The 15,997-nt window shown below is 38.0% G+C and overlaps 1 protein-coding gene across 2 annotated transcripts in view; it reads right to left on the bottom strand.

The window, feature by feature from the left end:
• SOHLH2 (spermatogenesis and oogenesis specific basic helix-loop-helix 2) overlaps positions 1-15,997 on the bottom strand; it is a 51,756-nt gene that overhangs the window by 32,907 nt on the left and 2,852 nt on the right. For both annotated transcript variants that reach the window (XM_035003550.1, XM_035003552.1), the window contains exon 2: positions 8,798-9,012. In XM_035003550.1, the coding sequence (XP_034859441.1) occupies positions 8,798-9,012 (215 nt within the window). The remainder of the gene's footprint in view (positions 1-8,797; positions 9,013-15,997) is intronic.

The following is a 15,997-nucleotide window of genomic DNA, read 5'->3' as shown; positions in this document are numbered from 1 at the left end:
AATGTGGTATTACAATAAACTACACTGAGGAGTGCAGTAAGTTGGAATTTCTGATAATTTAATGTGTACTGTACATTGGCATTAACTAGGAGGAAATTATTTTCCAAGGAGAATATTACTGTGAACCAGACTTTAAAGAAAATAGCTCCACTGCCTAAGAAAAAAATAACTATTCTCTAATGCTTAAAGCATCATTTATTATATTAGCATGTGGTTATACATGGTTATTATTTATTCCTTAAGACAGGACCCTCACTAAACAATATTGTTAGGTTATCTGATATATGCATTGAAAGGAAAGACACACTATTCTATGCTCCAAATTATATTACAGTTGATCCTTGAACAACAGGGGTTTGACTTATATGGGTCCACTTACATGTGGATTTTTTTTGATAAATACAGTACAATAGTAAGTGTATTTCCTTTTCCTTATGATTTTAATAACATTTTCTTTTCTCTAGCTTACTTTATTCTAAGAATATAGTATATAATACATATAACATCCAAAATATGTGTTAATTGATTGTTCCAAATTATTGGTAAGGCTTCAGGTCAACAGCAAGCTATTAGTAGTTCAGTTTTTGGAGGTAGTCAAAGTTATACGTGGATGAGAGCCACATTTGAATTGAGATAGACTGAATAAAACAAATTGGCATTTCTTTTCTTTTTTTTTTTTTTTTAAAGATTTTATTTATCTATTTGCGAGAGAGAATGAGAGACAGAGAGCACGAGAGGGAGGAGGGTCAGAGGGAGAAGCAGACTCCCTGCCGAGCAGGGAGCCCGATGCGGGACTCGATCCCGGGACTCCGGGATCAGGACCTGAGCCGAAGGCAGTCGCTTAACCGACTGAGCCACCCAGGCGCCCCAAATTGGCATTTCTAAAGAGGGTGGGTTTCTTCTAATTAATTATAGACCTAAATAGAACAAAAGGTCTGAGTAAGAAGGAACTCCTCCAGCCTGACTCCTGAGCTGAGACACTGGCCTTTTCCAGCCTTTAGACTCAGACTGAAATATCGGCTCTTCTTGGGTCTTGAGGCTGCCAGCTTTTCAAATGACATTTATACCATCAGCTTTCCTGGTTCTCAGACCTTTGCATTCAGACTGACTACATATTGGCTCTCCTGGTCTCTGGCTTGCCAACTACAGATCTTAGGACTTCTTGGCTTCCATATGGTATGGGCCACTTAAATCAACTTCTCTCTTTCTCTATCTCTAGGTAGATGGATGGATAGATGATAGATCGATAGATAGATTGCCATCCTATTGGTTCTGTTTCTCAAGAATCCTGATTAATATAGCCACACTTTGTTTATCCATTCATCTGTCTATGGACATTTGGGTTGCTTCTACCTTTTGGCTATTGTGAATAGTGCTGTTGTGAACATGATGTGAAAATATTTCAGAAACATCCTTACAGACAAACCCAGAGGAATGTTTGGCCAAACGTCTGAGTACCTGTGGCCCAATTAAGTTGAAACATAAAAATTAACCATCACAGTGTTATGTGCATACAATAGAATATATTATTCAATCTTTAAAAAGAAGGAAAAAAATGTTAAATGCTACAATATGGATGAGCCTTTAAGACATTATGTTAAGTGAAATAAGCCAGTCACAAAAAAGTAAATACTATATGATTCCACTTACATGAAGTACCTAAAGTAGTCAAATTCATAGAAACAGAAAGTAAAATGGTGGTAATCAGGAAATGCAGAGAGGGGTAAAGGGAGAGTTGTTTAATAGGAATAGAATTTCTGATTTGCAAGATGAAAAAGTTCTGGAGATATATCACAACAATGTGAATACACTTAACACTACTGAAATGAACACTAAAATATGGACAGGATGGTAACATTTGTGTTATGTAATTATATCACAATAAAAAAATACTCTCTGCAAAAAAGTTATACACGGATTTTTGACCGTGCTGGGGATTGGTACCCCTATCCCTCATGTTGTTTTAGGGTCAACTGTATACATAATTTATATATCTGAGTCATATACAGTGAGAACCCACTATGTGCCAGACTCTGTGCTAGGCTCTAGGGGATATCATGAACAGACAGGAAAACAAGGTCTCTGCTCTCATGGAATCAACAGTTTCTGGACGGGGTCGGATGTTGAACAAATCACTGTAGATAATTAAGTAGCCAAATATGTACCCGGTGTTGTGAAAGAAAGTTGTAGGGGCTAGCAGAAGTTCATACCTGAGAACTACCCTACTCTGCAACCTCAGGCTTTCAGGCAAAAATGCCTCCGTGGCTGACTGGAAGTTAGCCACACAAAAGGTAGAACTGGGCGGTACGGGGGTCAGAAGCAGATAAGCAGTAAAGTATGTTCTGGACAAACAGAACAGACCCTGGGAAAAGGCCCTGGAATATACAGAACAGGTAAGTCTGAGAAGTCAAAGAAGTCCAAGATGGCATAGGGTCTCTGAGGGAGAGACACATAAGACCAGAGAAGGTACGTAGAGCTTTAGGCTGAATTAAAGATTTGGTATTTTATTAAAATGGACGATGGGAAGGTATTAAGCTATTAACATGATTATATTTGCATTTTAGAAAGACCACTCCGTCTATGATGGGATGGATGGAGGGTGATGGCACAGGGTGAATTTGGGAGACCATATTCCAAGTACACAGGTAAGAACTGATGGTAGAGAAAAGTAGACATACCGGAGAACTTTCTTTAAAAAAAAATAAATAATCCAGAATATTTACTAATTACTTCAAACAAGCAGGACAGTGCTAACATGTGACATGCACACAACTGAGGTTTCTTCAGGCTTGACTCTGCTCTATGAATTCTGAGGAGTTTGGGCTAAATGAGAAAAAAAGGAGAGAATGCACAATTCTATGAGGAAATGAGAAGCTCAGGCAGAAATACTACCACAAAACAGGCATATGTGGGAGGAAGCCAAGAATGACTGGCGGACTGAACGTGGAGGTAAGAAAGGCACACGAGCCTATTGGGATTGGGAGGGCATGGTGGCATGGAGGGTGACAAGAATGTCGCCTGCCACAACATAAGCATTTCATTTATAATTTTAAGTGGGGTATAATGGAGGTATGATAACTGGATGAGGAAACAGAAGTGGAAGGGAAAAATGGACTGAACAAACAGGACCACAGAAAGAAACATACAAGATGGTCTAGCCCAACTTTTGGAATAAAAAATATTTTGCTGATTCACAAAGAGTAAATTATAAGCTAAAATACTCTAGAATTAGAGAATTTTAAATAAAAGAATCTTGGCTTTTAGAAATATTCTGTGTCTATTTCTTTATTTTACAAATTGATGTTACTGGCACAAAAGTAGGTTAGATTTGGATATGTGAATTTATTTGCCCTCATGATGACTTTCAAATTCCAAGCTTTACATCAGACAGAGTTGGAATTCCTGGATGTTTTTCATTAGCACAGAATCAATTACCATCCCAAACACTCCCCCTGCCAGCGAAACCCTAATTGTGATGCTGTACAGGAACTCCACTAATCAATAGAACTCCCAGAATCCAACGCACTGGTCTGGAGCTCAGCTGCTCATTCACATTCTCTACAGATCGATAAGCTAAGAGTTCCCAGGATCACCAAAAAAAAAAGTCCTCTTCTTAATGAATGAATGTTCCTTAAAACTAAGCAACACAAAAATAAAGCAAAAATCTCTTTCATCCACCCCATTAATAGCACTTCTTCCATATACCAAAATCAAATTGCAGGTTCTGAGAACTTATGAGTACATTCTCAGCTGAAATCTCTTGGGTTTTAAAAATTTGCAATTCATTGGGGGACAATTCATTTCTCCTCATGTTTCACACAATACACCATTTAAATGTCGAGACGGTTCCTGAGACCATACTCTACAAACAAGATTGGATATTGATATTCTAGTGTCCCTTCCTATGCCTGTCTCTGGTATTCTCTGGAACTGGAGTAATAAGCTCAAACTACAGCAGTACAGATCCCCAATCTTGCCCCTATCCCCAGGTCTGGTCCCTGGTAGCTGAAAAAAATAAAAAAGATCATATAAAGTGTCTTGAGCTGAGTTGTACACTCAACTGACTAAAGAACCTCAGGAAAGCCCTGGCCTCTGAAATCTATCATCTAATAAGAGGACCAGGGTGTCTTATAAGTCCCTGTGAAGCCAACGGAAATTTCTAAACTCATTTCCTTTAGAGTCACAAGGACTTCAAGGGACAAAAGCAGTGTCACTTTTGGGAAGTAACCTTCTTGAGTACAGTTATCCATTATGCCATCTGTGGGCCAAATGCAGCCAAACTAACCTGGCTGGCCTATTTGGGACTTGTAACAAATAATGTTCTTTGCTAATGACTTAATTAAAACAACCATTTTCAATGAGAAAATTGAGAGCTTTACTATCTATACATGTGAAAACACTAAGTTCACTTGCTCCTAATAGGGCACCTCTGATAAAATATAGTTGAGTTCCAAGAGTTTATTCTGGTCAATAGTGATGGTTGGTGTGCTCTGTTTCCATCATGCTATTCTTCAGAAGAGCTCTTGCTGTGAACCTCCTAAGTCAGGGTCACCACATTTACACTCAACCATCAATTTACAGAATAATGTTTTTAGCAAAACTACTTCGATATTGTATTGTTATTTTGTTTATCATCAAGCATTCAGAGGGCTAGGTCATGCCAACTGGCTAATAAGAATTACTGAGTTGCTCTGTCAAGTCAAAGGGGTTTGGGAATTAGGGACACAAAAGGACAGCTTGTTAGATAGATCCCTGTGGCTCACAGGATTAGGTTTTCTTAGTGAATTAGTAAGTTAACTGATCAGACGATTGAAACTACATGGGAAAAATAAAATCAGATCTGAACTTGACTTGTCACCAGAGCAGATGGAACAACATTCTGTATTCCTTTGCTACTGCTGAACTACACAGAGCTCACAAGAATCACAGAATTCTAAGAACTGCAGAGACATTTCATGGAATGGAAAATCACAAGTTCAGACAGGATCCACACATTGCTGATGAGTTTAAAACATATTTTAATTTTCCATACCTGGCTTTGGAAGGTAAAGTATCAGGATGTGTCTGAATTATCAAGTGTCTGCTCTTTGAGTGTGGTTCAGTTTTGGAAGTCTGAGCCAAACAAATGAACCCCAGGACTGTCTTAAAATATTTTATCAGTGGGTAGTATTTGAGTTCATTTGGCTCAATAAAAATGTATTCATAAAATGAAATCAAATTGGGGAGTACTATTAAGAATGTTAACCTATAATTGAGATGTGCCATATTTCTTTTTTTACGATTTTATTTATTTATTTGAGAGAGAGAGAGCGCACAAGCAGGGGGAGCAGCAGAGGGAGCAGGGGTAGCAGGCTCCCAGCTGAGCAGGGAGCCCGACACAGGGCTCCATCCCAGGATGCTGGGATCATGACCTGAAGGCAGATGCTTAACTGACTGAGTCACCCAGGCGCCCCTAAGATGTGCCATAACTCTTGAGAATGTCAGTCTTAAAGTACCAATGTTTTTATGGACGATTAAAATTGATCACTGAGGGGTGCCTGGGTGGCTCAGTCGGTTAAGCATCTGCCTTCGGCTTGGGTCATGATCCCAGGGTCCTGGGATCTGGCCCCGCATCGGGCTCCCTGCTCTGCGGGAAGCCTGCTTCTCCTTCTCTCTCTGCCTGCCGCTCTGCCTACTTGTGTCCTCTCTCTCTGTCAAATAAATAAATAAAATCTTTAAAAAAAAATTGATCACTGATTAGCTCCAAGCTGAAAACATAGTTCTTCTATAAGCATAAATTTAGGAATCTTTTTAAATAAGCTGCTTACATTTTATTCTAAAATAAGCCTAACAGGATGCCTGGGTGGCTCAGTTGTTGAGCGACTGCCTTCAGCTCAGGTCATGATCCTGGAGTCGCAGGATCAAGTCCCATATCAGGCTCCCTGCTCAGCGGGAAGCCTGCTTCTCCCTCTGCCTGTCGCTCCCACTGCTCATACTCTCTCTCTGTCAAATAAATAAAATCTTTAAAATAAAATAAAATAAGTTTAACATTACAACTAACAGGCTATATACTTCATTCTTATCGTCAATAGAAATCCATCTATCTTATATTTATATAGATTTGTGATTATGGGCTCTAATACTGCAAATAAGTGGGGACATTTCTATTCTATATGAAGCTCCTCATTAGCTGGTGAAATGTATAAAGTCCCGAGAGAGAGAAAAGTAAGATAAATAGTTGTATATTTTGCAGGACTCATCCAGATTTTGAGATATTACAAAGCAACAAGGATCTAAGAGGGAAAAATCTAAAATACAGCAAAATAAAAGCTAAACAAGGCACTTCATTTTGGTTTAGACATTAAATGTCAGCTCAAACTCAAAAGATACAGTGCTTTAGGAATGATGAAGGTTTAAATGCCTTACAAATGGGGCAGTAAGTTTATTGGACTCAATACTCTAAGAAAAACCACAGGTTCAAAAATATAAACAAAATATAAACATGTATAAACCCACAAGGGTTTAAGTAATTCATAAGTCATAAACTTATCACAGTTCTGAGGGTAAGAAAGGGAATTCCACAGACATCCTAAGCCTCTGAGGCCGGCGTCACAAAAGGCAAGGATCCCACAAAGAAAACCATCCCTTTTTTAGGACGGAAGACAAAAGCTAGAACGCACTGTCTGCCCTCAACAGCATTTCTTTCACACATCCACACAGTGGCTCGCTCATACCCCAGCTAGGGACTGAATACTTGCTATTCCTCAAGTCCTATCCTCGATATTGGGAATGGCAGAACAAGAGATAAGAAAAACCCATCCAGGTGTTTTCAAATGATCCTCTTTTCCTTTTCAAACAACTATTTTTATAGCAAAATAGAACTACCATATGCGTTTCTGTATATTTAGTGCCTTCATCTACCTTCTTTTCCCTGAAGAGAAGTCTTCAGCTGTGTTATTCAGAGCAAAGAAACCACCAGTGGGGAGAACCCACAGAGGTGAGCACCACACAGGGAGTTCTCTCCTCTAACCTTCTAGCTTTTAATAATTGCAACTAGATATAAAACTGGTTCTTAAATAGAACTTTAATCTTATCCCGTTCAAAATGTAGCTTCAATGCTGAGCAAATACAAAGCCTTTGCTACATTCGGAGGGACCTGGCTAGGCTCCTATTCTTGGAATGAAGAGAGAGATCGGCCACACTAATTTATACAGTACTCTTCCAAAATTATATGTATGTTTAGTTTATATGAAGTGTGGCATATGTTGAATCTCAGAGGTGTGAAAGAAGGGTCTTCAACACAGAAGCCAAGTAATTACAGACTTTTACAAAGAACATGAAGAGAAAAGAGTTCTAGTCTGAGTTTTGCAAAAATGAGTCACGTGGCCTTAGGCAAATCACTTCATCCTTCGTTGTTTGTCATGTAGGGATGACAAAAACACCCTGCTCTACCTCCCTCATAACACTGTTGTAAAAATGTTGAAATACTATAATAAATGTGATATTATGATGAGGTCCCAGCCAGGGGAACTCTATTTATAGGAGTCGTTTTTTAAAGGTATGTAATAAAATAGGCATATCTTCAGAAGGAGGACAGTTCACAACATATCTTGGAAATGAAATCCACTTTGAGGTAGTTTGCCTGGTTTGTCTAGAGTTCATACTCCCAGTGGAAAGCCAAAAGAAATGCAGAAGATCACCAGTTCTAAGAAACCTCAGGAGCTGCATCAGTCTCTCTTTTTAACAAGGAACTCATCAATTTGGCTTCTTCCCATTTCAACTTTTCTTGTCGCCTAACATAATACGTTTGCTCTTTTTTATTCAGGGATAACAATATTGCCTCTGAACATTCTCCTTTAGACATGAAAGGCCTATCCTGTAATTATTACAAGTCCTTATATATTCCAATATTATCTGCGATTATACTTTCTCTATCAAATCTTCTCGTAGAAGGGGAAGAAATTTGTTTTGACCTAACCTTGTTTAAAAACATCCAAAATGGGGGGCACCTGGGTGGCTCAGTTGCTTGAGCATGTGACTCTTGATTTCAGCTCAGGTCATGATCTCAGGGTTATGAGATCAGGCCCCATGTCAGGCTCCGTGCTGAGTGTGGAGCCTGCTTGAGATTCTCTCTCTCTCCCTCTGCCCCTCCCCTCCTCTCTCAATCTCTCCCTCTCAAAAAAAAAAAAAAACCAAAATGGCTCAAAATCCTATGTAGTGAGGCAAGAAAGCACCTAACTCTCCCACCACCAGACTCCAGATCTCTAGAGTGGAGTGGGTCAAACAGAAGCAGAATGTGTCTATGGAGCTACAAGATGAAACAAAAATATTGGATGTGATATCGATCTGGACTCAACAGATCCAGAGAGCCTCGGGAATCTTTCATATTAGAACATCTTTGAAAAAGATAATTTTAGATAATTTTAGAGTTAAGAATGCTCACCTGCTTTAGTATCTGCCATCACAATTAATGAACTCTGAAAAGATGTGCCATTTTAAATGACATAGTTATTAAAAAGGAGTACCTGTGGGATTAAAGTAAGTACTATATACCAAATAAATTTCTATGACCAATTAATTCTCACATTCTCATCCACATCAATTACTTTTTAAATTAAAAGGATAATTCTTATATTAGCATGTCAAACTGGCAATAAAAACGATAATATGTATACCTATTCTGCCCATGAAAATATCTCTCATCTTCAAAATTAAAGCATAAATAGTACCATCTTCTAAGGTTTGTTTTTTTTTTTATAGAAATGGCTTTCAATAAAAACTATTATAAAGGTACAGAGTGAAGGTTTTTGAACTTCACCTAATTAATTTGATAGCTCCCAGCTCCTCGGCCGTTGGTAAAGGAGTCATCTTCAGGAAAACCATGTCAAAGGGGTGGTCCTTCAGAAGTGCGGCTGCCTGCCCCACATCCCTGATGGTTATGGTGACTTTTGCCATATTTGAAAAGGATTTCTGTGCAATATCTGCCAAGTACTGAACAGTGACATCTCCAACTAACAAGAGGTCTATTTTTGCCTGAAAGAGAAGGAAAAAAGCAGAAGTACCACATAATTAACATCTGAGCATAGAGAAGACGTCATGTACTAGAGGATACAATAAATAAAGGTGACAACACAATAACCGACTACAAGTAGACCGAATGGTCAACTAGAAGCACCTCAGGGATGGGAACTATTAATTTCTTGTCTTCATTACCTAGGGTGATGAATGGATCTGAAGGTCATGCTATTTTTAAAATATTTTTGCATACAAATGCTATTCTACTGTGGTTTTCCCATGGGTTTCTCTCTCATCTTAGGGACAACAGATAGGATTCTTAAGGCCCAGTTTCCCAATCACTCATCCTGCTGAAAAATCTGTTTACTAGTGAGAAAAGCAAACCGGTGGCTCTCCCAAACCATTTATTTTGATGAAACATACATTCCAGAGAACAGAGTAAGAACCAAATTCCTAAATTCCAAGAGACACTCATGGTCTTTTCTTTAAATAGATTATACATGCTATTCAAAACTCAATATTTTGGAGCCAAAAAAGCATCTTTCTTTCCTTTTGGGGGTATTTTCAAGCACATTCAATTAGAAAAAAATATAATTTCCATCTTCACCTTTTACTTTCCTATGTTTTATTCTCTATAGTTATTGAGCACAATCCACTCTAACTGTTAAAGAATGGGGATGCTTGAATTAATGCAAACAGTCAGCAGAGAGTTGGAAATGGCAGATCACAGACAGGTCCACGTGAGAAAACAGATTTGGGAGCTGATCAGACTTGAAGCCTAAAGAAGTGGGTGAAAGAGTTGGAAATACCTATGAAGAGAAAGGCAGCTCATCAAAGACACAACTCTGCAGGGCAGGATGCTGGTGAGGCTGTCCCACCATGAGGATTCCTCTCCCCTTCAGCCTGGTTTGCCAGGGCTTGTTAGAAGGAACATGTGAGGTGCAAGAAACTAGTCAAGTTCAAAGTAAGCAAAACTTTGGCACTTCTCATTTCTATCTGCCTTCTAATATTCTTCCTTCTTTTGTTAAAAAAAAAAAAAAAAAAGAGGTGATTCTTCATTTACCCATTTAATCCCTCCATAGAAGCAACCACTGTCAACAGTTTGGTCTATATCCCTCCAGATGATTTCTACCACACACACACACACACACACACACACACACACACACACACACACACCACCTAGAGCTTTTTTTTCATAAAGGGGGTATTATATATATATATATTTTTTTTAAGATTTTATTTTTCGACAGAGAGAGAGACATAGCGAGAGAGGGAACACAAGCAGGGAGAGTGGGAGAGGGAGAAGCAGACTTCCAGCGGAGAACTGATCCCAGGACCCTGAGATCATGACCTGAGCCCAAGGCAGATGCTTAACCAGCTGAGCCACACAGGCACCCCAGGTATTATATTTTTAAAAGTGAGTTGCTTTTCTCACTGTAGTCCAACAATTCCTCAGGTCTTTTTAAATGTTAACCTTCATATGGATTCTGCACATGTCCTCATGTTTGTTCCTAGATATTTCAAAGTTCTGGAGTCATTGTAAAGGGAATAGCTAGCTTTTCTCACTATATTTTCTAATTAATTACAACTAATACAGAGAGTGCTACTAATTTCTGTATGAAGAATTTGCTTCAAGAACTTTATGGTATTCTCTCTTTAGTTCCAATATGTTTTAGTTGATTCTTCTGAATTTTTGACACATATAATCATATTGTCTTCAAAAATGATATTTTGCGGGGGTGGGGCGCCTGGGTGGCTCAGGTGGTTAAGGGTCAGACTCTTGATTTCGGCTCAGGTCATGATCTCAGTGAGGGTCATGAGATTGAACCCCGTGACAGGCTCCAAGCTGGGCTAGGAGCCTGCTTGAGATGCCCTCTCTCCCTCTGTCTCTGCCCCTCCCTCACCCTCCCATTGTGAGTATGCATGCACACTCTCTAAAAAAAATAAATAAAATAAATAACACTTTTTTACCTATATCCAGAATTTATGCTTTTTATTCATTGATCTTAAAGCACTGGCTAGAACATCCAAAACATTGATGAATAGCAGGAGTGCCACAGGGCATTCTTGTCTTGTTCCTGAGTTTAGTGGGAATAATTCAAATGTTTTTGCCACTAAATATGATACAGAAAGTTTCTGGTCCATACCCGCTACCAAGTTAAAGAAGTTTCTTTCTATTTGGAAGCTAAGAATTTTAAATCAGAAATCGGTGCTGATATTTACCAAATGCTTTTTTAGTATCAACATGATCATACCTTTTTCTCCTTTATTCTATATTCTATAGGTAGTGAATTACATTAATAGATTTCCTAATGTCAAGCCATAATTGCCTCACTGGGATAAACCTATATGTGTAGACTAAGTTCATTCATATTATTTTAGATTTTTCCATCTACATTCATAAGTAAGACTGGATACAATTTTGCTTTATTGTATTGTCTTATCTGGTTTGGGTATCTCAGGGTTATGCCAGCTTTGAAGAATGAAACAGAAAGTTTCAATATTGTTCTATGGTCTTGAATATTTTATAAAACAGAATTATCTGCTTCTTGAAATTTAGATAAACATGTCTGCAGAATCTGGGCCCGAAGCCATTTACAGAGATGGATTTTAGAGTACCTTTTACAGTTCCTTAATGATTACCAGTAAATTTAGATTTTCTACCTTAAGTGAATTTTGTTCATATATATATATATTTTTTAATCCATTTTATCTCTTTTTAAATGTACTAGTTTTTAAATGCATATAATGTTTATTATGGGAATTGTTATTCTTGCTTTCTAACTGGAGATTAATATATAATTAAATTTTCCTATCTTTTTCTTGATGATGCTTTATCAGAGACTATAAACTATGTGGTCCTCCATGATAGCCACATGTGGCTATTTAAATTATGTTAACTAAAATTAAAGTTCGAAATTCACTTTAGTTACACTAGCCTCATTTCAAGTGCTCAATATCCATACATGGCAAGTGGTTGTCATATCAGACAGCATAATTATAGAACATTGTCATCACTGCAGAAAGTGCTTTTGGATGGCACAGTCCTCCAAGTGGCACTATGTTGTACCCCACAGATTTTGATATATATTGTGTCTATGTTCATTCCTTGCTAGGTTGTAATTTCACTTCATACTTCCATTTTAACCTCAGAGTTACATTAAACACCTTTATGAAATGTTTTCAATTTTCAACAGTATGGTGTTTTTGGTTTTAGTTTTTAATTTTTTTGGCCATTGACTAGTTGGTCATTTCTTATTTCAGTGCATTGTCAACAGCAAACGTATCCTATATGACTTCTTAGAATGTGGATATTTTCTTTGTGGTGTAATACATAGTTTTTGTTAACATTCCATGGATACTTGAAAATAATGTATATTTTCTGCTGGGCATATATTCTCTAATTTTTAGACAGAACTTACTGTTTTCTTTCTTTCTTTAGGTCTACTTGATCTTTTACTTTATGAGATGTGGTAAAATCTTTCTAATTATACAGTTTGTTGAATTTATCAATTTCTCCAACTACAGGCTCTGTATCTAATTTTGGGTTAGGTATATAGAGGTTCATGGTAATTATACATATTCACATAAAACATAATTATAATATTTAATATATATAATAACCTACAATGTTTATATAGCATTTTAAATATCTAGATCACACATTGATAATTTTATGGACAGAAAACTATGTATTTGAAATATACTTCTTTGTCCTTCTTAATGCTTTTCACTTGAAATTTTTTTTCTGGTATACAATAGCTTTTCATATCTTTATTTTGAGCCTTTCTATATCATTTTGATTTTGTGTAATTTTGTAAATAGCATATATCTGAATTTTTAGGTTTCTTTTCACAATCTGTGATTTTAGTTTTTAATGTAGGAATTTAATTAATTAATGGCATTAATTAATGTACATTAACTAATATCATATAATATTAATTGTAAAACATTTATAATTTAATGTGAAATGGTCTTATTCCCTTCATTTGTTATTTCACATTTCCCATCAACAGCAATTTTGTTTCCTTTTTCCCATGCCTTCTGTTAGGCTGATTGGATTTTCCTTTTTCCTTCCTGCTGCTCCTATAAGACTTTGGGAGTTAAACCCCTTATTTCTATTACTTAATAGTAGCATTAAGGCCAACTATTCAGTGCTAGTTTTACCTGGTAAATACTTCCAAGGTCAAAAATCCCTTGCCTCTGAACCTTGAAGCTATTGGTCCATTTTCTTCTAGCATCCAGTTGTTGATAAAAAGAATAAGCTGCTTTGTTTTCCTTCCTGTGCTTTTCTCTTTATGCCGTGGATTCTGATGGTTTTCTAGGAGGTGTCTGGGTATGGGTCTTATTCATCCTACTTGGCACTCAGTGGATCTTTGGCTCTTTAAGTTTCCTTCTATTTCCCAATTCCTTCTATCTTCATCCCTCCTTGGCAATCTTCCAGGAGATGCAGGACATCCACAATTGATCCTTCATGTCTCCATTTTTCTCATAGAGAGTCCCTTAACTTTATTTTTCATATCACCAGCTCATTCTTCAGTCCTTCTAAAGATTTTTTTTATATATTTTTTTAAAGATTTTTATTTATTTATTCATGAGAGACAGAGAGAGAGAGGCAGAGGGAGAAGCAGGCTCCCAAGGAGCAGAGAGCCCGATGTGGGACTCGATCCCAGGACCCTGGGATCATGACCTGAGCCGAAGACAGACGCTCAACCATCTGAGCCACCCAGGTGCCCCCTTCTAAAGATTTTTATGATTTGTTTATTTAATGTGAATTGCTCACTTCTAAGATTTTTCTTTTTTGGTAATTCCTCATAACCTGCTATGTTCAGGATGTGATACCCTCACTGAGAATACAAATCAGAATTTTAGAAGTTTTTTCTATCCCCTTAAAAACCTCTCTGGAAAAGTTGTGTCTAGTGTCTGCATTTGTGTCTAGTTCTGTTAATGTCTGGAAATCCTTGGTTATCCAAACATAAATACGAATCAAGGACGAAGTCGACATGTCCAAGTACTCTCCCCAGTGGCTGCTTCCTTTGAAGGGACAAGTGTGGATTTGGTGGGAGTGGGTAAGACAGTGGAAGCAAGGCTGGAGACCAGAGACGCTGGGGCCAGCTCACTGTCAAAATAATAATAACGGAAGGCATTACTCTGAAAGCCAATACTTTATTTCCCTCCTGGGCAGAGCTGCCATTCCTCCTGGTCAATTATAAAAGTTTGGAAATTACCAACACCAGGAACCCAGGTCCCACATACAGTTCATTCTCTTCAGGATGAAGTAGGGGTGAGGGGAGAGTCTAGGGGCCCACCTAGCCCAGGTGCTCTGCATATAGCTAATTCATTACCAGGTGAGCACGCTCTGGTCAACTTCCATCGGTTTCTTCTAACATTCAGCCCGGGCTACCACTAGAATTGTTTTCCCTCTGCCTTTCGTCTTTAGATCTTTTAAGCTGTGGTTTTTGTACTTTTAGTGGCAATTTGATCACATCTGCTTTCTAAATTTCAAGTTTTCCTGTTTTGTTTTGTTTTTTTTTAATGTTCAGAAAGAAGCTGCTTTGTTTAGACCAAGATTCCATGAAGTGCTGTATATTGCATTTGGTTAGGTCATCCTTGGACCTCTAATTTGGAATACCTGCTGCCTCCCCCAACATACTTTTTTTTTTTTTTCCATGATATTTCCTTGTTGAAGTATCAGCACATGTTTAAGTATGTCCTACTCTGGGGTCTGGGTTGGACCAGGAGGTTGACTTGTGTGCTCCATTCATCATCAGGAGCCAATCTCATTCACCTGCCCCACGCTGTTTTAAACAGGTAAGAATTCAAACTCCCTAGCATAGCCTTTCAATAGCTTAATATCAACCCATGTCACCAGCCTCATTTCCTTCCATTTCCCTCAAATGCCCTATGTTCTAAGAAGGCAGCATAACACTTCGGGATTTCTACAGTACCGAGTATCAGGACCCTTCTAGACTGTTTCCTTTTCATTTTATAAACATCCTTCATCTCCAATAGTACTTTAGGAGCAATGTGGGACTCAAAGTTACTGTGATGTTTTTGAGTCCAGATTATGAATCTCCACTGTAGCACAGGACTTCTTCTATACCAATATATTCCCTTGTGAGCCAAATGCCAAGAACTGTAATGGCCATTAACAAGTGGTCATAAAAGGAGTGATTATAGTTTTGCTTTTTAATTAACATGGTTAACTGAAGCAACCTATGAGTGTCCAAAACTAACCTATCTACTACAGACAAGGTGACCATTTACCTTCTAAACTGAGACATTTTGAGAATGAAAGGGGGTGCTATTAATAATTGCACTAAAATAAGACATATAAACCAAGGTGTCCTGGGCTATGAATAACTTGTAAAACTTTCCACTACCAAGATTTATTTTCTCTTTCCTTTAAAACATCCTGCCACTTTGCATCTGCTTAAATGTGATTGTTACCTATTTATTCTCTCCACAGATGTTTATTGATCCCCTACTGCATGGCAGACACTGTTGGGAATACAAAGTGAAAAACAGACAAGGTCCCTGCCTTCGCGGGGCTGAAATTCTAATAATTTTTTCTGTTGCTACATATAGCTTTCAGTCTTTGGAACACAGGAAGAATCATGTATCAGCCTCGGTTCTACCAAAGCTACTACTGATTCTTAACAGCTGGATGCAGTGGGAAGCGGGCAAAGGATTTCAAGGCACACAGACCAGGTTTTGTTGCCTAGTCCAGCCACTTACTAGTAGCTTTGAGTAAGAAACTTGCGATCCTCGTCTGGAAGGTAATACTTAAATCCCGACTATTACCATGTTACTACAATGCCCTGTACTTGGTAGTTATTGCCATGTTTTCTCAAATAATACCAAGCCTGCACACAGAAAACATCAAATCAATCTGATGGGGAAGGGAGGATGTGGAATTAGAGGGGGAAAATGTGTCTCCATCAAGTGGTGAAAACAGCCCCAGATCAAAAGGCTCTTTGCATTTCGTTGAGCCATAGAG

The sequence above is a fragment of the Mirounga leonina genome, unplaced genomic scaffold, assembly GCF_011800145.1.
Source record: "Mirounga leonina isolate KUSES-001 unplaced genomic scaffold, KU_Mleo_1.0 Mir_127, whole genome shotgun sequence".
Taxonomy (NCBI): Eukaryota; Metazoa; Chordata; class Mammalia; order Carnivora; family Phocidae; genus Mirounga; species Mirounga leonina.
The sequence above is the reverse complement of the archived record's forward strand: the minus strand, read 5'-3'. Positions and strand labels throughout refer to the sequence as shown.